This window comes from Gopherus flavomarginatus, chromosome 8, assembly GCF_025201925.1.
Source record: "Gopherus flavomarginatus isolate rGopFla2 chromosome 8, rGopFla2.mat.asm, whole genome shotgun sequence".
In the NCBI taxonomy this organism is placed as follows: Eukaryota; Metazoa; Chordata; order Testudines; family Testudinidae; genus Gopherus; species Gopherus flavomarginatus.
Window position 1 is genome coordinate 69,074,367 of NC_066624.1, and position 21,761 is coordinate 69,096,127.

Genomic DNA, 21,761 nt, shown 5'->3' on the forward strand with positions numbered 1-21,761 from the left:
CAGAGAGCCTAACCTAGGTAACTTTTATTTTTGACCAGGGCACATTTTTAGTTGGTCAGCCATCTCCCCAGCATTCTGGAAAGCAATTGGCACCAGCATCAGTTGTTCAGGGCAGTGTAGGAGCCGGAGCATCTTCCACTCAAGGACAGCAGGCATTAAAAGTAATAACTGGACAGAAGACTGCTTTATTTGCCCAGGTAACTTTCAAATACCATGTTGTTCAAACTATATGTATTGTCTTGTGATGGGGGGAACAAATGAAACCACTTTTACAAAAAGTTCAGCTGTCCTTTGGATTTAGTTAGGCAAGCAACAGGTTTTGTATTTATTTCATATTTTCACTGAAACAGATTGGTTATAAAAAAAAAAAATAATCTAACTAGAAGAAAAAGCTCCAACCTTAGGCTTAGCCTTTCAAAAAAAAAAAAAAACCAAACAGAAACAATACTTGTACTGTATGTGAAATGTTATGCCAGGTTTTCAGACGGTGACCCCTGCATATGCATAGCACAAATAATTGGACACAACATTGCACCTTGTTTTATTTGGATCCACAGGTTGAGTCTAGCAAATGTCCCATGTCCCTGCATTGTAGTCCTGCTCAGAAACTTCTTAGTAACTTAAATTGCAGGTGCAAATAAATTCAGGTTCTCTCTGAAAAGTAGATCCTTTTAAGGTGTCTCACGTCGGGGACCCAAAAATTGAGAGACCCATAATCACTGGGTCGCTTCTGAAAAAGTAGATACTAATATAGAAAATGAGCAGCTTATAAACAATTATCTCAAAGTTAAGCTTAGTGATCTGGCTTCAAAAACCTCTTCTTCCCTCAGAAATATTCTGATTTTTTGCTGCTCTGGTCCAAAAAGCAGATGTTTTAAAAATGACTTCATTGGAATGCTTTCCTTTAAACCGAAGTCTCTTTCAAAGGCGGCTCCTGGTGGACAGACGTCACTGATGAAAATATCAGATGGTTCATTGAAATCGGTGCCAGCTTCCTCACAGCTCTCCAAACCCGGCACCACCGTGCTGAGAGTTTCGGGAGGGATGATCACTGCGGCCACAACCCCAGCCATGTCCCTCCCTGCAAATGGAATTTCACAGGTGAGAAGCAGCATTGTTAGTACATGGTCACAGGAACCTATAAATCAAAGCAAAATGTCCAGGAGACATACATACATACAAGAAATGTGCACAGGAAAGGGACGAGCATGATGTTTGGCGACACTTCTGCTCTAATTATTGTTGTCTGTGTGCTTGCATGAGTAAAGCATGAATTTGGCATGGAGTATGCTATGCATGTGGACTCCTCCTAGTTCAGTTGCTCATGACCTCTAATGGGAAGAGAAACAAACTTGGTGTTTTGTTGACGCATGTGCACTGACATACATGCCTAACCAACTTTGTGTTGGTGCAAAGATGAAAAACTTTACATTCAGATCGCTGCTGATGCAGGTGTCTATAACGATCTGTAATGTTTAGTTCCTAAACAATACAATCTTTAAGAAATAATTTTGCTGTTTTTTTCCATCAGTAACCTTTTTTTATTTAACGTTATTAGCTCTCTTGTGTTTTCTGACATCTGCTTGTGTCCTTGCCCAATTTTATGCTTTACAGGAAACTCAACTAATTTCTATTGGATTTTTTGCCATTTGGGCATATTTTGTCATTTTATCTGTGGCAGCAAAAGAGGAAGAAAACAGCGCAAAGATGGACAGAAGTCATTGTAACTAATCCAGCTTCTGTTAAAACTTGCACTGCCTCTCCTTTGAGAGTTCCAGTGCTAATCATCTGTTCTCTATTGTGGGGTTTTCTATAATACCCATCATTGTAGTGTTTGAGCACCACACTGGTAAATTACAACTGCATAGTGAGGTCCCCAAAAGACTGATATGGAGTGATTTTGCTCTCTTCCTTTTGTGGGTTCTAGGGATATATAGGTTGAATGTATCTATTTTTGAAATATAGAATAAATCCAGTCATGATGGAAAGGGTTTGTCAAAAAGAAGGATCTTGCAGCATGCCCTGAAAAAGGTCAGACTTTGGATTACTCTCCTTTCAAGTACACATACTGACTGTGGGTGAGAAGAGACAGGAAGTTGCAAAGTGCTTAAAGGTCTCTATACAACAGGGCAACAAAAAAACAGAAGCTGTGACTTAAGTATTGGTCTTCTGAGATCCTTGACTCGCTATGAGCTTTTTGGTCTCTACTCTGTTGTGAACAGATGTCCTTGAGGGGGAAAGCTTGCAAGGTCTATGGTCCTGTGAATTTGGCAGCATTCGAAGTTTGACCCTTCTGTTTGTCCCTAAGTAAAGTGATAACAATGCAGCCCTGTCAAGAGAGGCATCCCATAGTGGCACAGTGAGCCTGAAATAAGGCATTTAAATTCCAAAAGTGTTGGGAAAGAGATGGCCGAACGTTTTGGGGTTCCCTCTGGACTTTCTCAAGTATGTGTGGTCCACTGCCAGTTATATTCTAATTTATGTAATGTAAACACTGCTGGTCAAAATTTCAAAAACATTAAGGTCCGATTTTAAAAAATGACTGAGCCTAGATCTCACTGAAAGTCTTTGGGACTCAAGTTTCTGACTGCCTGAGTCATTTTTGAAAATGAGACTTAGCTGTCTAAATCACTTAGGTGCTTCTGAAAATTTTACTCTACATCTTTTTTATTCTTCTTTCAGTCCTGCTGAAATTATAGTACTTGTGCTAAGAAGGACACTTAAACCTGTCCTAATATGGTCCTGTCAGGAAAATAAACTTTAACCCTTCTATTCACTCGTCCCTTACGCTCCCATTCCCATTGTGTACTACATGATATAGCCAAGTAGGTGGAACCCCAGTAACATCAAATCTGAAGCAAAAATTGGCAGTGATAACTCTGGCCAGGGAAAGAATAGGGAGATATTTGGCAAGCTTAGTGAAAGAGACACAATCAATTGGCAATCAAGTCAGTTTAAAAAAAAAAAAAAAAAGTTGAGTAGTAACTCCTCACCTGCCCCTGAGCCGAGTCCCCTGCCATTTTATAGTTTAGTTTTGTGTGTGTGTGTGTGTGTGTGTGTTTTGAATCTCATTTTCTATTTTTGAAAAGGATTTTTCTCTTCTGTCTTGCCGTGTGAAAGATCCACACAAACAAGGCAAACTAACTTCACAAAGGAGTGAAACTGGCCATAGGCAAAGTGTTGTCAAATGCACAAAGAAAAAGCTATATGTTTTTCCTCTAATCTTTCAGTTATAATAATCTTAAGTGTCACTTTCCACCTTTGCTAGACTCACATTCACAACACCACCCACAGTTTGTCTCCAAAAGGAAGAAGAGCCGGAGACTCTATGAAGTCCCGCTAAGGACTGTGCTGTTGCCCGTCTATTTTACACTGAAGATGCTCAGATACTGTGGTGAATGGTGGCAGTACAAAACCCTAAGATCACGAAAGGAACAAATCACACTTCTATCTGAATTTCTTTACCCACAATTAAGTTACCAGTGTCCCTTTTTAAATGAGTCACCTGCCTGAACCATGAACTGTTGCTAAGATGTGGATAAAACATTAACAAAACCATTATCTGTCATTTGAGCCAGTGGAGGCAGCTATAAGATGTAACTGACAAAATGTGTTCCCTTTCTCTACTGATAGCTCTAAAGCAGTGGTTCTCAACCTTTCCAGACGACTGTACCACTTTCAGGAGGCTGATTTGTCTTGTGTACCCCAAGTTTCACCTCACTAAGGCCACGTCCAGACTAGGAATTAAAATCGATTTTAGATACGCAACTTCAGCTACGAGAATAACGTAGCTGAAGTCGAATTTCTAAAATCGAGGTACTCACCAGTCTGGACGGCGCGGCATCGATGTCCGCGGCTCTCCGCGTCGGTTCCGGAACTCCGTTCGGATTGATGGAGTTCCGGAATCGATGTAAGCGCGCTCGGGGATCGATACACCGCGTCCAGACTAGACGCGATATATCGATCCCCGAGCAATCGATTTTAACCCGCCGATGCCGCGGGTTAGTCTGGACGAGGGCTTAAAAACTACGAGCTCACAAACTCAGAAATAAAATAACAAGTGTCACAGCCACACTGTTACTGAAAAATGCCTGACTTTCTCGTTTTTACCATATAATTAAATCATGACCCCCAGCTTGAGAAACACTGGTATAGAGCAATATACAGTCATTGTCTGCATGAAATTCTAGTTTGTACTGACTTCGCTAGTGCCTAGTGCAAATACCTAGATGAGTTGATGTACCCCTGAATGACCTCTGTGTACCTCCAGAGGTACGCATACGCCTAATTGAGAACCACTGCTCTAGAGTTCTGAGTAGCTGTGAAATATTCAAGATTCTTGTCAACTTATTTGCTGTGCTAACTCATCTCAACAAGGAAGTAAACCTCCTGTGTGAATAGCGGACTTGGTTCCTGAGAACATTGTTTGTGAAGTTCCAGTAGCAGCACAGTAGTTCTTATGTGGATGGTCTGTTTCATTCCTGCTCAGAACTCCAGGGCAGTTGCAGGGAAACTGACCCGAAATGCATATGTTTTGGAAATATTTTTAAGAGCTTTGCTTTGCATGATAGTTACCTAAAGACAGTAGGCTTGTGGATAGGTATATATGCAGTTGCTTTTATTTATCTTAAATGCTCCTCTCTAGCAATATGACAAATTGTTTTAAATGCTCAGTAAAATAAAAAGGAATTTGACACTGTCACGTCTCTCCCTTTAATACAGCAAGTGGATGGTGCAGGTTCCAGTTCATCTTCCACTGTGGGTCCTGTGGCAAAGACATCAGGACAGCAACACCAAATTTGTATAAACCAGGGGCAGTCTAGTTCATCAGTAGCTAATAAAACTGCTACTTCTACTGTTGTAAGTGTTGCTTCCTTGATGACTACGCCAACCCCTGTTTCTGGCAAAGCTGCTGTATCAGGTAATAAACTTCCTTTCTGCCTTTTTGTTACTAAAATTTCGACTTGGACTATAACTCCTTCAGATACCTTGTACAGTAAACAGTAGAATTCAGAGCACTTGCCTTTTTGAGCACTTACCAGAAAATTACCTGTAGATTTAGCAATTTCCTCTATTTTCTAAAACTTGTCTTAGTAAAATGACTTTTTGATTAACAGAAAGAAGGTTGCAAAAAGAACAATTTGAAATTTGACTTCTTAGGTCATTTGCATGTTGAGTGTTTCTGGTTAGAGTAATGACTTTAGTGGTTAGTGAGGAATCTCAGTTTGGATGCCAAGTTTACTTTCTTTTTACAAAGGTGCATCCCATTTGTCCAAGTACATGGTTGTATCAAAGGGAAAACACTAACGAGATTTGAACACTGATACTGCAGACATAGGACAGTTTGTAGCCAGACCATCAGTTCACTACCTTCGGCTTGTATTTCCTTGGTTTAGTAATTCAGTTAGTCCTAAATGCAAAACATTTCAGGAGACAATTTTTTTCTTATGCATCCCAGCACATTTAAGATAGTTTCATTTTATTTAAAAAAATATGTAAACTGACAGTTTTGTGCATTCTTAGTTGAACTCCAATTACCATCCAAATGCAGCTTGACGCTAATCCTAATTAAAAAGAAAACTGTCATCTAGTAAATAAGGAAGGAGTCATTCACCATTTTCTAATGTTAAAAAATGTGTTCTAAGCTAGAGAATTGCTTAAATAAACATGTATTGATATAGTGTATTCTCCTGGTTAGCAGACAGAAATATCGACTTTTTAATGTAAAAGCTGTACTTAGTTACAAATCAACATGTTTTAATGATTATTCCAACCAATGAGAATGGACTTCTCTTCAGGAAAATTCAAATGAAAAACAAGAATTGAATTATTTAAATCAAGGTTTCCTGCTTGCTTACTTAAATCATGATTAAAATGATAATTTAAATCAATCCCCCTTGTAAATATGCTATATGCTTTTATTAGCTTTGCTTCTGAAGGCAGTTAATATTTATTGTTAAGGGGCTTAGGGAGACCCAGGTTCAGGTCCATTCACTACAAACTTCCTGCGTGACCCTGGGCAAGTCACATAGTCTCTCTGTGTCTTAGTTCCCCATCTATATAATGGTGATAATAGCACACCCCTGCCGCACAGGGATGTTTTGAGGAAGACTCTCATAGACTCTAGGACTGGAAGGGACCTCGAGAGGTCATCGAGTCCAGTCCCCTGCCCTCATGGCAGGACCAAACACTGTCTAGACCATCCCTAATAGACATTTATCTAACCTACTCTTAAATATCTCCAGAGATGGAGATTCCACAACTTCCCTAGGCAATCTATTCCAGTGTTTAACTACCCTGACAGTTAGGAACTTTTTCCTAATGTCCAACCTAAATCTCCTTTGCTGCAGTTTAAGCCCATTGTTTCTTGTTCTATCATTGGAGGCTAAGGTGAACAAGTTTTCTCCCTCCTCCTGATGACACCCTTTTAGATACCTGAAAACTGCTATCATGTTCCCTCTCGGTCTTCTCTTTTCCAAACTAAACAAACCCAATTCCTTCAGCCTTCCTTCATTGGTCATGTTCTCAAGACCTTTAATCATTCATGTTGCTCTTCTCTGGACCCTCTCCAGTTTCTCCACATCTTTCTTGAAATGCGGTGCCCAGAACTGGACACAATACTCCAGTTGAGGCCTAACCAGCGCAGAGTAAAGCGGAAGAATGACTTCTCGTGTCTTGTTTACAACACACCTGTTAATGCATCCCAGAATCACGTTTGCTTTTTTTGCAACAGTATCACACTGTTGACTCATATTAAGCTTGTGGTCTACTATGACCCCTAGATCTCTTTCTGCCATACTCCTTCCTAGACAGTCTCTTCCCATTCTGTATGTGTGAAACTGATTGTTCCTTCCTAAGTGGAGCACTTTGCATTTATCTTTATTGAATTTCATCCTGTTTACCTCAGACCATTTCTCCAATTTGTCCAGATCATTTTGAATTTTGACCCTGTCCTCCAAAGCAGTTGCAATCCCTCCCAGTTTGGTATCGTCTGCAAACTTAATAAGCGTACTTTCTATGCCAACATCTAAATCGTTGATGAAGATATTGAACAGAGCCTGTCCCAAAACAGACCCCTGCGGAACCCCACTTGTTATACCTTTCCAGCACTCTGATGTGCTCAGGTCTACTGTAATAGGAGCTATATTGGTAGAATCTAGTTTACTTCATTTACAGGTTACATTTATCAGATCCCTAAGGATAAGTTCAGGAAACGTGTAAGTCAAGACTTTTTTGTCTTATTCTGACAAGAGTCCTTTGTTTTGAGTATCTGGCCGTGTTCTTTTAAAACTCTAAGTATTAACACAACACCTCAGTCTCTGTTTAAGATTACTGTATTCTTTCTAAATCTTACCTCACAAATATCAAAGCCCTGTGCAATATAGTTGTATAATGTGTCAGTGTGTTGGCAGCCATCCAACTCAACAAAAAACTTGTTTAACAATTCAGTGTGAGCATGGGCTTGCTAAAAGGATAGCAAAGCTTAGCTTATATCACCTTATTTTGTGCAGAAAGGGAGAGAAATAGTAGGGGATAGACTGAACTAAGCATTATCTAATGTGTCTCTTTCCCCCTTCTTTTAGGATTGTTAAAGATCCACTCAAACCAGTCTAGTAGTCCCCAGCAGGCTGTGCTGACGGTACCTAGCCAGATCAAACAGCTCAGCGTAAATACAGCACCTGGAGGTGTTCAGACTATACTGATGCCTGTGAACAAAGGTAAATGCAGCGGCATTAGATGGTGTTTGACGTAGCAAAGAGCGCAGCCATTCTTGCCATACAACAATACAATGTTTATAAATACCCAAGAAGAAAGCATGTAGTGGGTTTCAGTTGTTCCCAAGCTCTCATGTTGCACATACAATATAACTTGCTATCGAGGGTTAATAAAACTATCCGTCCAAAAAAAAGGGTGACGCACTAACTGGGAAGAGTATTTAGAAGTATGCAACAAATCTTTTTTTTTTTTCCTGTTGTCTTTCAGTGATACAGTCGCTGTCTACCAGCAAAGTGTCTGCTGCGACTGCTGTAACTTCAGCCAGTACAGTTGTACCCATCTCCTCCACAGCATCTGTCACTAAAGGTAAAAAAAAATGAATTTATCACTTGTCAGTAGCACTCTCAAAGAAACCAATTGTGCATGAATGAACATGGCTGCCATATGGAAGTGTTCTGACCCTGTTAATAGATCCCATTGTGTTTGGTTCTGTTTTCTACTGTGTCCATCAATTAAGTTGTTACAGGAATAGAATCTGGGGGTTGGAAAAGTGAACAAAGACGCTATGCCCACAGCGTAGTCCATGGGACAGACATGTACAGAAGAGCATAAAAAAACTTAAAGGAGGATACTTTGGAAGGTTCCCATAGGTAGTAAAACTTGCATGGTGCCAACCCACCACTGTGGAAACGTATGCAGTGCTACACTATTCATAGCAGTGTGTGTTAATCAAAGTATGAGCGCTGCCCTAAGAATGGTAATTCAGTGTTGGGATCATTGGGCAGTGCTTTGCAGCAGCACTAAATGTCAATGGCTGTGTGATCCCAGGCCTTGCAATTGACAGCTGCAAGCAATTCAATTGAAATTGGATCATCCTCCACAAAACCCACAAGCACCTGATGCTCCAGACATGAATATTTCTTACAAGAAGACAACTAAGTGTTTTTGGGTATGGAGTGAAGTTATTTCAGTGGTTCTCCCTCCACTGGATGAATGATGAATTGCCAGCAGGGCAGGGTTGGATTGTGCTGAAAGTGTAGAATACACAATCAAGGTGGGGTTGCATTGCCAGACGTGCGGGGAGAGCTCATCCACACACGCACAGGTTGACTTTATTCCCTGTTTAGTACTGGTCTTTGGAATGTGGATGTGGGTATTTCAGGCAGTTTTAATCATTCTTTCCCCCCTCCCGCCTGCTCCCAAATAGAGCCAGTCTGATCAAATGCATAGCACTAGTTTTACTGCACTCTGCTGAGTTTTATCAGTTTCCCCAGCTGACTATCAACAAGTCTGTCATTTTAAAAATTTGTTCTGTGTTTCTCTGAAGTTAAGATGGAGCCTGATTCAGCGGGACAGAACTGCAACTCTCTGGTCTCCCAAGATGGTCAAGCAGCAGTAAAAACAGAAGAGAGCTCAGAACTCGGAAATTACATTATCAAGTAATTGTTCTGTCTTGTCTAAAGAGCTATGTAGTTTAGTTTTGGGGCAGGTTGTAGGACAGTACACAACAATATCAGAACACTGGCTGAGGAATCGAGTGATTAAAATCTGACAGACACTGATACATTCTGTAGAATACTATAATCTAGATAGTCTGTTGGTTGACATTCATTTTCAGACCTCAGTTACATCCATATCTGCAGGATGTAGTATTAAAATACTGATTTTGTGAATGGGCTTGTACTCGGAACAGCTAAAGATGAAGTTGTTTAATGGTGCTTAATCATTCTGGGGATTTGCTAAACATTTGAATCTTATATCATCTATTCACTCATAATTCCCACTGCAGTTGCGTGTTCTGATCAGTGCCGGGCTATGGTCCTTGAAATACAGCTGAAAATAATTGGGGAAGGGAAAATTTGATCCTCCCTCAACTTCTTTTTCTTTTGTAAACTCTGTGCATGTGTGTTACCTCTCTGTATGTTTGTCTGGTTATGAATGTTATTACTCACATATGGCTGTAATTGTCAAGAGATCTTTCCACATTCTAACTTGGGAGAGGGCCTGAGGATGTGGTACCTGATCCCTTGTGTCTTAACAGCATTTACACTTCTGACATTGTGGAAGAATCTGAACACTTCTTTGTGATGCCATCACGAGTGCTTTTTGGAAGTTCTTCACCCAGAGCTTTACCAGCAAAATAACTTTCTGTAGAAATCCCTGAATGTAGGAGATATCTCCTCTGCTCACAATCCTGTCAATAACTTACATTTTCCTGTTACCATTTTTTAAAATGTCATAGTACACTCTTACTCTGGTGGAGACTTCTATAGGGATGCCTATATATAAATCAGTCAGAAGCCAATATGCTCTTTGAATTTCACCAGTTGGTCTTAAATAACTTCAAGGAAATACTAGGGAAAGGTGTTTGGGGTTTTGGGAGTTTTTTTGTTTTTAATTTTACTGGTTAAGTTTGTACCTCACATCCTAGTGTTGATCATCATGTGCCTGATGTCCCTTGTCTTTCATTGTAATAAAGCAGTGTAGAAGAGGGATACTAGGACCAGCAGCATCGAGGAGTTTTATAAAGTATAAATCTTGCAATACTGTTAGCACATTCCTGCTGTGAGAACTTACAGAAATAGCATCTTGCTATCAGACATATTTGAAGCAATGGTGTCATACAGCTCCTGTACTGTTAGTAGACATTGCTTAGGCATTACTACCAGGCCAGCTCCTGAGATTCCATCCCGGCAGGATGCAAACCAAAAAGACACAATGACCTGTTTGAGTCCTGATCCTGGTGGGTGGAACTTTATGCCCACATTGAGACGCCATTTGTTGATTTCAGTGGGACTTTTTTTTTAAATTGATAAGGATGTTAGAATCCTGTAGATCTGATTTATCTCTTCTAAAAAGTAATTACTCTTCACTGTGATCTTTCTTTGCAGCATAGAACATTTGGAGAATGTCCAGCAACTTTTAACAGCGATAGTGAAGAAAGTGCCATTAATTGCTGAGAAAAGTAAGATCTGTGTGAAAACAGTTTGTTATTCTGATAGCACCAAAGATATGCATGGCACTCTGCAGCTGGGAAAATTACACAAAACAGAATGAAGTGAAACCCATGTCCCAGAAAGCTTCCTTTCGGGGTTTGTTGGTAGCAAAATACTTAGGAATCTAAATCAGCCAAGTCCTGCCAACAAGATGGGTTGCTGTTGGCAGTTACTGAGGGCCAGTCTAAACTACAGCTGTAAATCAACCTAAGTTATGCTACTCCAGTTTTGTAAATTACGTGACTGAAGTAAACGTAACTCAGGTCAACTTACTGCGGTGTCAACACCGTGTTGTGTCAATGGGAGATGCGCTCTCCCTGACTTCCCTTACGCTTCTCGGGGAGTTGGAGTACAGGAGTCAACGAGAGAGCGCTCTGTCCTCAACTTAGTGAGTCTTCACCTGCCCCACTAAATCGACACCACTTCATCGATCGCAGCACTGCCAATCAAGCCATAAGTATAGACAAGCCCTAACATTCATTGTCTTGTGTGTATGAGAGAGATAGGGTAGTTTGCACTAGAATATTGGTACTCATCTAACCAGCGATGGCAGCTTTTAGGCAACCATCAGTCTGTTTTCATCTGTCATTGGTTAGGAAAAGATCCTTTTTAATTGCACACCCACATACCACCCATATATATGGTTGGGAAACATACTGCTACTGATGTTTCCCTAGTAACGAATATACTTCAGTGAGGAGAAGCTGCTGGAAACTGGTTAGGACAGACTGAATAAAATCAGTAACATGAGCAAAATGGAGGTAGTGGGTTGTGCAGTAAAGCTTTCAGTGCTTCTTATTTTAGGAGTCCTATATAACACTCACGGATCTGCTGATTGGGCGTTAATTCCCTCCTCCTAAATTTGTGCCGGTGAAAACTTCTTGAGATGTCCTTTGCTTTGTTTCATTTTCTATTTAATGTTTATATTTCTAATTGTTAGCCAAATAAGTGTTTTCAGAAGGAAATTACTGGTACTTTTGACAATAGCAAAGCGCTACTGAACTTCTTCAGTCATGTTTTGTCTTTTGGGAATTTAAAACATGGTTGTTAGGCTGACACATGTGATACCTTGACAAAGAGAGAGAGTGATTGTACAAATAAGAACGTATGTGCTGCGCACAGGAAATGCACACACTCTTTGTAAGAGAATAGAATTCTTTATGCTGTGGGGACTGCACACAGAGAACCCATTTTTCCCATTCTCCCCACCAAACACAGTGTATCCAACAAAAACCTATTTGAAGTTTTCAGAAATTGCCAGCAGCAAAGATTTTATAGTTATTAAAATTTAACTCCAGTTTTTTTGGCTGTGTGCTCTTTAGGTGAAGATGTCAGTTCTTTCCGTGCCAGTTCAGTGGAACAGTACTACAGCTGGAATATTGGAAAACGAAGAGCAGCTGAGGTAATCCGTTCTTTACATGTTTGATGAGCACTGATGATTAAAACTGGGGAAACTTCAGCATGGTGAAACCTGGAGCCACTCCAAAGTTCTCAGCTATGACAAAAAGCACTCTGATATATTAGAAATGAAGGCATGTTTCACAGTAATATGCACTGGCTTCTTTCCATGTAGTACCCCAATTTACTGTTGCAGAATAAATTAAATTTAAATAACCTTAAAGTTCAATTTTCAGTTGCTTCAACTTAAAATCTTTTTGGAATATCTTTAAATTGCTGGGCTGTACAGTGTTTGCATATTCTCCTTCTTACACATTGTTCCATATGCCATCATTGTGTGGCATAATATTGTCTCTAATTTCCCCCAATATATTTTCACTATGTTCCCTATCCCCGCATTTGCCTTTCTATTATAATTGCTCTGTGTCGTGTTCACTCTTTTTGTGGAAGGACTGAGTGAGATCTGGCCTCAGGCGGAGCCATTATTGAACTAGATTCTTATTTCATTGTGGAGAAATATTTTGTATAATTCTTTTGGAGCTATTTTTATGGTGTTGCAGTTGCATTTTCCTTAATTTTCCATAATTTTTCTCCCTTGTTGCTTTGTGAAGGACCTGTATAGGAAACACTGAGGCTGACTAGATGCAGTTCGGTTCTGGTGCACAAAATTAAACAAGCTGCAAAACAGTAGAGATACATATTTCCCTCTAATAGCTTTCAGTTACTGTAATCATAGCTGTTGCTTATAACAATAGAAAGCTGAAGTTCAGACAGAAGTGTGATTATGTTGACTATGTACCTAACTTATCCTCTGTGAAGTAGAGATCTTTTAGTTTGACACAGATGGTGGAAACAGAAGCAGAGTTTAAATTACCTGTCCAAGGCTACAGAATGACTTAGAATCAGGACCACCAATCCATGCTCATTCTTCCAGGTCGTGCTGCTTTCTGAGGAAGTACCTGGTGTAGTTGCAGTCTCCATGTTCTTAGGACCCTGCATTACTGCACTTGGCCGTGTTTTGGTCTCCTGGAACTCAAACATAAAACACCTCAGCTAAACAAAGCTCTCACTTTGATTTCCCACAGTGGCAGCGAGCAATGACTGTGAGAAAAATCCTACAAGAAATCATAGAGAAGCATCCCAGATTTCACAACATCAGCCCCCTGAAAACCAAGCATGTGGTACATTGGTGTCGATGCCACGGCTACACTCCGCCTGACCCTGAAGCCCTAAGGAACGAGGAAGATTCAATAGAAGATGTCCTGACTCAAATAGACAGTGAGCCAGGTGAGCATTTAAGGGAGGCCAGCTCCAGTGCCCCTTACCCCTAAAAGACGTTGCCTGTTAAACAACCCCCATCTCTCTCCCACTTTAGTCTCCAGTACATTCTTGAAGCTATTTTCACTCTGTTGGAATTGCAGAAATTAGAGATCAGAAAGGCCTAATAGTACATCTACCCGTTCCTCCTACCAACCACATTGTTCCTTACTGTTTGTTTTCAATGCTTTGTGCAGCCTAGTTGTTGACATTACAATAGCATGGAGAGGCCCCAGCCAATGTCAGGATTCCATTGAACTAGATCCTGTACCAGCACAAAGTGAAAGACAGTCCCTACCCCCAAGGAGTTTACAGTCTAAGACAACGTGGGGGAATGCTGGGGCTGTCCATCGCTGCATTGTGGATAATATTCCACAGCTGAACACATTTCACTGTCAGGAATCTTCTCCCTACAACTGAGCAAAATTTCCTTTTTTTGAATTTCATACTACTCTTTTCCATGCTGCTCCTTTGTAACATTTTCAAACAATCCCTCTCCTAAAGCTGATTCCTCCCCATTCTGATCTTACAATTGTATTGATCTGTGAAAAGACTGATCCTGGGTTGCGCCCCTGGCAGTGCATTGTGCTGGATCGGGTATGCCTGGCTAAGTGCAGCTGAGACCTCTAACCTCATTCATGATCAGACATGTTACAGAAGTGATGTGCTTGTGGAATAAAGGGAGTAGAGACTGAAGGGTCTTCAGATTTATCTTTGCTTTCTGATCACTTCCTGTTGGCCAGCATGATTCTGGGATAGTAGTCTGAGGATGTTAGACCTTACTGGTTCTGCCTTCCAGAATGGAGCATGCTTTTCCAACATGGAGTGAGTGAGACACAGTTACAGTGGGCCAGGGAAGAAGGAGCTGTCCAAAAATTAGTGAAACAATAGACTGTTATTTGACATTAAGAGCAAGGATGCAACCAATGGTGGCAAGACAAATAGTGAAATTGAGTGTTAATAAATCTTTATACTCTTCTCCCTCAGCAGACTGCAAGCTCCGCATATCAGAGCCAGCTCTCTTGGTTTAAAGAAACTCCATGGAGGGTTTTAATTTGCATAATTAGACTCTGTGTCTTTGAGAGGAGATTTGTTCAGAGCATGGGAGGCTGTTCTGCTGCTGGAAAATAAACCTAGGGTGAGAGTATGAAACTGGCCTAACTCAGGAGATGCCTCGGGGAGAGGAACTGCTTACACCTGCACAGAAATCAGCCTTCCACCTCTCTGCCACCAGGCTGTCCATAACCACAGGACGGCCCCCTAGTGGGACTTAACTGCTTGGATTTTACACCACAAATGCCACTTGTGAAGATAAAATACCAGCTGTCATGGGCACAGGAGTAAGTGCACATCTGTCCTTTTCATGGACTCCAAGCACAGCCCCTGCAGTGTCAGGCCTCAGGCCTTTACCTCTCTATCATGGAATTCTGCAGTTCTCTCACTCTCAACCCCAGGCCCTGGGGTACAGTGTGTGTCAGCTATGCTTGTCGTGCAGGTCCAACTGGGATCAGACACCATGGTTCTTCCCTTTGGGAGTCTGTGACTAGTGGTATACGGTGACCAGGACAGCCTTCTCAAAACCAGCGTATTGTTTATTTTAACACTAGGACGAAGCATTAGAGAGTGTTCAGAGTCCACGTGTTACCATCCCAGTAGCTTGGGCAGGCCTAACTTCTTCAGACACCCCCACAGAGCCTGCATGTCAGTCTGATCCCCCAAAACAACTCCCCAGCAGCTGTCTCTTCTATTGAAAGTGAGTCCCTTTTAATCCAGCCACAGTTCCTTTGCTCTTGTCAGCTCCCAGGCTTTGGTTGTACTTATCAAAACCAGTTTGGTAGGATCAGCAGGAGGTTGGGACACTTGTCAGAATAGGGGTAGTCAATTGGCGAACCGTGGGCCCAGTCTGGACCGACAGATGCTTTTGAATGGATCACAAAATCTTTTTATTTCCTTGCTCTTACTTTTATTATTATTGTGGTGTGAAAAATATTTCTGTAGAGTCTGGACCTTGACAATATCTTGACTAAGAAATTTGGATCTTGACAAAAAATAATTGACTCTGCCTGCCTCGGAGACTGGCTCTGCCATTGTTCCTGTGATAGTCCTCAAGCCTTTGCAGCTTGGCGGATGTATCTTGAACAGTTCTTCTTCCCATCCTGCTTGTTTTTCCTTACTGCCTGCTGTTCAGCTAAATCAACATATTCGTACAGTAAACATCCCAATAACCAGGTCAGCATACAGTATTTATAGTTTACCACAGAACATCTCTCCATGGCCGTCCCACAATTTAACCACCACTGCCCATCTTAGTCACGTAAATGCTTGCACTGTGTCTCCTGTCTTCACTCATCAGTAAGGCTATGTGTGTGTCACAGAGGTCACAGATTCCATGACTTTCTGTGATTTCTGCATCGGGCGCTGCAGCTGGCTCCGAAGCTGCCTGAGCAGATCAGGCAGCGCTGGTGCCAGCCGCTGCTGGGGCAGTTTGGGTATAGGAGGGGGCTCAGGGCTGGGGTAGGCGGTTGGGGTGGCATCTACCTCAGGGAGGAAGGGGCTCCCTGGAAATGGTCAGCATGTCCCTGCAGCTCCTAGGAGGAGGGGTCAGGGGGCTCTGCACACTGTCCCACCCAAAGGCACCACCCCCGCAGTTCCCATTGGCTGCACTTCCCATTGGCCAGGAACTGAAGCCAATGTGAGCTGCAGAGTCAGAGTTCGTGACAGGGGCAGTGCACGGAGACCTCCAGCCTTCCCTCTCCCTAGGAGCTGCTGGACACGCGGAGCTGCGTAGGGAGACTGCCAGCCCTGCCAACCCTCCCCCTCAGCACTGGTGGGGGTCCTGGGCCACCAACTCCAGCACCTGCGCTGCCCCTGCCAGAGTACCCGCGGCCCCCCGGCCCAAGGTTTAGTTAGGAGTATATAGTACAAGTCATGGATAGGTCATGGGCCATGATTTTTTGTTTACTGCTTGTGACCTGTCCATGACTTTTACTGAAAATACCTGTGACTAAAACGTACCTTATTCATCAGTGATGTTCATGGAGCTAATAAAAGAGCAAGATTGTACTGTTCTGTTCCTCACTCTGAAGCAGGTCACGGTTGAGCCAGCTTTGGCAGCTACAACTTGATGTTTTGTAAAATTTGTGCTCATGGAGAGAAACGTGTTGTGCTTGAGCTGGAAAATAGGGTTTTTCTTACCACAATCCTATGATGGGGCTTTTTTGTGTCAGTTGCACATGTAGTTATGAATTGAGTTCAGTTTGGACATCTAATTGCTTTCAGAAAATGCGTATATTCTCCAGTTAACAAAATGACAAGTTTGTGATGCTTCTGAGGGTTTACTGGAAGTGTCAGGCTTTTAAGAGGTAGAAGGGCAGTGGGATTAAAGAATGGAATGAAGATATGGATTTTACCAAAGAGAGAGAGGCAGCTATGAAACCGTGCGTGACTTCCAATCTCTCCAGACAAAAATCAAAGCAGTAGTGAGCTGTGAGCAATGTTGAGTAGGGCTGGAAAGCATCTGATGAGTAGAAAAGGAAAGGTCAAAAATTTATGCAACCTTTTCAGTTACTAATGACTGGCTCTGAGGGGGAATAATATATGTAGGAAGGGGACTGGATAGTTCAGAGGAATGGTAATGAGAGGGTGCAAAAATGACTGTCCTCTTCGGCAGGGCTGTGGCTAGATTCTCATGCAGAGAAAATAGAGAGATGTGCATTTAGACCAATTGAGAATCTGCCCCTCTGTTTACCTTTATTTAATTAGATCATTACATTCAGCAACATGATTAGTATTCAGAGCTGTGTGGCATTTCCATTTCTCAAAGCAGTGAGGGCAGTATCCGCTAGTTTATCAGACTTTTCTACAAAAGAACTGCTGGAAGACTTCTAGTAAATCCACGTTAGTCTGGTAATATTTAAAGTGCAGTCTCTTTAAGAGGCATGATTAGCAGGAACTGGTGAGTGAATTCACTTTGTATTGTAAACTTGCACTTGATCTCATTAAAGAGAAAAATCTTGGGTAATATTTGTTCTTTCTTCAGCCTTGTGTTCTTAAATGTTGAGGACCAATGTGTTCCCTTTAATTATCTGAATTTCTTACTAGACCTTGGGCATGTATCCATTTTTAAGTGCTCTTCTCATCATGTCTTAAGTAAGACTGAATGCTTCTCTTTTAGAATGCCCATCTTCTTACACCAGTGGTGAAGAACTCTGCCGAAAACTGGAGGAGCTGCAGCAGTTTCTGAAACAAGAACCAGAGAATGATGAGGAAGTGGATATCCTCAGCTTTACTGAGCCACTGAAAATAAACATTAAAAAGGAACAGGAAGAGAAACAAGAGGAGATGAAATTCTATTTGGCCTCCCTGCCTGCATCAGAATTTGTGAGGGACATGGCACAGAAGGTAGTGAAACATGATTCACAAAGCTAATGAACTGCTACTGAGCTAGTAATTACCTTATATTTATAATAGTGTATTTTGTCCAGGTGGATCCTGTGGTGCTTAGTTGATGAACAGCAAGCAATGTATTTCTTCATAGTAGCAGACTGGGGGAAAGGGGAGATCCTCTGTGTAGCAGCGGGGGAGAAAAGAGAGCTTTTCTCCTTCCAGTCCCATCTGCCAGAGGGGGAAGAGGGTAAAACTTTTCCTTCTTGCCAGTATCTGAGCAGAACTACATATGCATACCACGTGCAAGCCACGGCCAGCACAAAAGGCAGGATGTTAGGGGCTGAAACAAAACTATTTAATACAGATTCAGTCTTCACAGCCGAGGGAGCAGAACATGAAACTAGTCAAGTAAACATAGGTACAAATTTAACAAATGGCAGAGGGGCTTTTGCTCCCCAGAGTGCCCCCAAATCAAAATTGATTTTACTTTTTCTGTGTTTTTAGATATGTTCCCACAGCCATTTGTATGATCGGATTTCACTTGCACTGGATATTCTTTCAAATCTAAGCCCTGAAATTATATTGTACTAAAATTTTACAGTGCTTGTTTTTCATTGTAACTGGTTATTCCTGAAGTATTGTTCACTGTCATGTCATCCATAACAAAACATTATCTGTTATTGGTTATTTTATTTGATGTAGTAATCTATCAGATTAAAAATTCTCTCTCCCTCTCTCCTATTTTATAGATAGGGATTTCTTTTCAGCCTGTTGAGCTGCACAAGAACATTTATGCATCAGTAATAGAAGATATGGTTTTAAAGGTAAGCTATTATCCGACAGCGGTTACATTTCTGTAATTGTACTAGACCCAGTAATACAGAATAATGATCAGTGCAGAAGACTTGCACAGAATCAAGTGTTGCATGTGTTTAAAACCTCCTAACTATGGTCTGGTGGGCTGGAGACAGTACTATAATCTAGAAACACCTAAACTCTAATCCTCTATTCTGATACTGAATCACTCTGTAACATTGAATATGTCACTTTGAGTTTCCCAGTCTGTTTAAAAAAAAAAAGAGAGAGAGAGAGAGAGAGACCTACCTGCCTACCCTATAGAGATGTTGAAGATTAATTAGTGTGTGAAAAGAGCTAAATATTTTTTCCCCAAGTATTGTTGTCCCCTTTTTGGCTGCAGTGTTAGGACATCTGAATGTTAGGCTGCTGGATACCTGAAATTAGTGGTAGTTCTTCATACAAGAGTGTGATACCAGTATCTGTCATTTGCAACTTCGGATAAAGCAAAGAATATACTATTGATCACCAGTGCCCTTTAACAACTTGAAACTGGGGAGTCCTAGTGGTGTTATATTTAGGACTCATACAAATCACTTTTAAGAGGGCTTTGCTGGTCTTAGGACAACAGAATCTTTTTCAGGTTGTTGGTAGAGTTTATAGTCTATTGGCTGATCAGTTTTATAAAAGCTAACTGATTCTGGAGTTTAAAAAAAATGAAAAACAAACTTTTTTGACCGAGCTGCTGCTTATTTATGAAATTGAAGTCAGATAAAAATAAAATCCATTGCCTAATCTTTTCACGTCATCCCCTAACACTGCCTTTGTCTTAGGCCACTGAACAACTTGTTAATGATATCCTAAGGCAAGCCCTGGCTGTTGGGTACCAGACCGCTCCTCAGAACAGGTACAGTGACCGACCTCCCTTTTATCATTTGTTATTTACACAAAAGTTTTACCTGCTTTAAGAAATTATTAAAACATCACAAGGTTCAAACTGTGTAAGCAATGAACCCTCGGTGTATAGAATCACAGAAGTGTAGGACTGGAACGGATCTTGAGAAGTCAAGTCCAGCCCCCTGTGCTGAGGCAGGACCAGGTGAGCCTCAACCACCATCCCTGACAGGTGTTTGTCCAACCTGTTCTTAATTATTTCCAATTATGGGGATTCCACAACCTCCCTTGGAAGCCTATTCCAGAGCTTAACTACCCTTACAGTTAGGAAGTTGTTCCTAATAACTAACTTAAATTTCCTTGCTGCAGATTAAGCCCATTACTTCTTGTCCTACCTTCAGTGGACATAGAGAACATTTGATCACTATCCTCTGTATAACAGCCCTTAACGTATATTAAGGCTACCAGGTCCCTCCTCAGTCTTATTTTTGCAAGACTAAACATGACCAGTTTTTGTTGTGGTGGTTTTTTTAATTTTCTCAGAGGTCAGATTTTCTAAACCTTTTATCATTTTTGTTGCTCTCCTCTAGACTCTTTTTCCGATTAGTCCACATCTTTCCTGAAGTGTGGTGCCCAGAATTGGTCATATTTCAGCTGAGGCCTCACCAGTGCTAAATAGAGCAAGACAGTTACCGCCCATGTCTTGTATATTACACTCCTGTTAACATACCCCAGAATGATATTCGCTTTTTTTGCAACTGTATTGCACTGTTGACTCGTATTCAATTTGTGATCTACTGTAACTTCGAGATCCTTTTCAGCAGTACTGGTGTCTCACCAGTTATTCCCCATTTCGTAGTTATGCATTTGGTATTTTCCATCCTAGGTGTAGTACTTTGTACTTGCCTTTATTGAATTTCATCTTGATTTTAGACCAATTCTCCAATTTGTCCAGGTGGCTTTGAATTCTAATCCCATCCTCCAAAGTTCTTGCAACCCCTCCCAGTTTGGTGTCACCCACAAATTATATAAGCATATTCTCCACTCCATTATCCAATCATTAATGAAAATATTAAATAGTGCCAGACCCAAACAGATCCCTGAGGAACCTCACTAGATACACCATCCCAGTTTGACAGTGAACCATTGATAACTAGTTGTTGAGTACAGTCTTCCAACCAGTCGTGCACCCACTTTACAGTCATTTCATCTTGACCACGTTTCCCCAGTTTGCTTATGAGAATGTCATGTCAGACTGTGACAAAGGCATTACTAAAATCAAGATACATTACATCTACCACTTCCCCCATCCACTAGGCCAGTAATCCTGTCAAAGAAGGAAATTAGGTTGGTTTGGTATGACTTGCTCTGACAAATTCATGCTGGCTATTCCTTAAAACCCTGTTGTATTACAAATTGTTTAATAATTTGTCCCAGTATTTTCCCACGTATTGAAGGTAGGCTGACTGGTCTAAAATTCCCCAGGTCATCTTAGTACCTATCTTTAAAAAAGGGTGCAATATTTGCCCTTCTCCAGTCCTTTGAGACCTAACCCATCCTCCATGAGTTCTCAGAGATCATTCCAGCTCTTCCGAGATTGCTTCAGCTCGTTCCTTAAGTACCCTGGATGAATTTCTTCAGGCCCTGCTGACTTGACTACATCTAACTTATCTAAATATTCTTTAACCTTTATTCTTTCCCTATTTTGACTTGTGTTCCTTCTCCTGTGTTAATATTAACTGTGTTGAGTAACAAGTCACCATTAACCTTTTTAGGCATTAAATACCTCATCCTTCTTGATGTCATCAATTTATTAGCTCTCCTTCCCCGCTACGTAGAGGACCTACGCTTTCCTTTGTCTTATAGCATGCACACTTTTGGTCTTTGCAGGATGTCTATTACCTTTGTTAATAAAAATAAAATTATAAATAGTTTATTACTAGAAGAATTACTGAACAAAAACCTTCATTCCGTTGCTGGCTTGTGTGAGGGGTCCCACTTCCATTGAAGGCTGTCTTCCCGTTAAAGATGATCAGTACCTATGATGATGTAAAGTTATTAGTCGCCTGAAAACTAACTTTAAAGTGATCAGCTTAGACTGTAAATGTTGGCCTGGTATTTTCACCAGAAGCACTTCAGTTTTACAATGGTTTGCATTACATTCTCATGGTTCCTGGGCTGGCAGGGGCATGAGTTTTCTGTAGAAGCAGCAAATTCATCCTTAGTCGGGGAGGGAGAATGAGCAAAGTGCTGCTTTTG

The 21,761-nt window shown here is 41.2% G+C and overlaps 1 protein-coding gene across 1 annotated transcript in view; it reads left to right on the forward strand.

The window, feature by feature from the left end:
* The window catches only part of YEATS2 (YEATS domain containing 2), a 56,956-nt gene that overhangs the window by 31,345 nt on the left and 3,850 nt on the right, over positions 1–21,761 (forward strand). The window contains exons 14-25 of the mRNA XM_050963710.1: positions 39–197; positions 928–1,101; positions 4,723–4,921; positions 7,584–7,718; positions 7,984–8,082; positions 9,044–9,155; positions 10,608–10,681; positions 12,035–12,114; positions 13,196–13,397; positions 17,602–17,828; positions 18,563–18,637; positions 19,442–19,515. Of these exons, the coding sequence (XP_050819667.1) occupies positions 39–197; positions 928–1,101; positions 4,723–4,921; positions 7,584–7,718; positions 7,984–8,082; positions 9,044–9,155; positions 10,608–10,681; positions 12,035–12,114; positions 13,196–13,397; positions 17,602–17,828; positions 18,563–18,637; positions 19,442–19,515 (1,610 nt within the window). The remainder of the gene's footprint in view (positions 1–38; positions 198–927; positions 1,102–4,722; positions 4,922–7,583; positions 7,719–7,983; positions 8,083–9,043; positions 9,156–10,607; positions 10,682–12,034; positions 12,115–13,195; positions 13,398–17,601; positions 17,829–18,562; positions 18,638–19,441; positions 19,516–21,761) is intronic.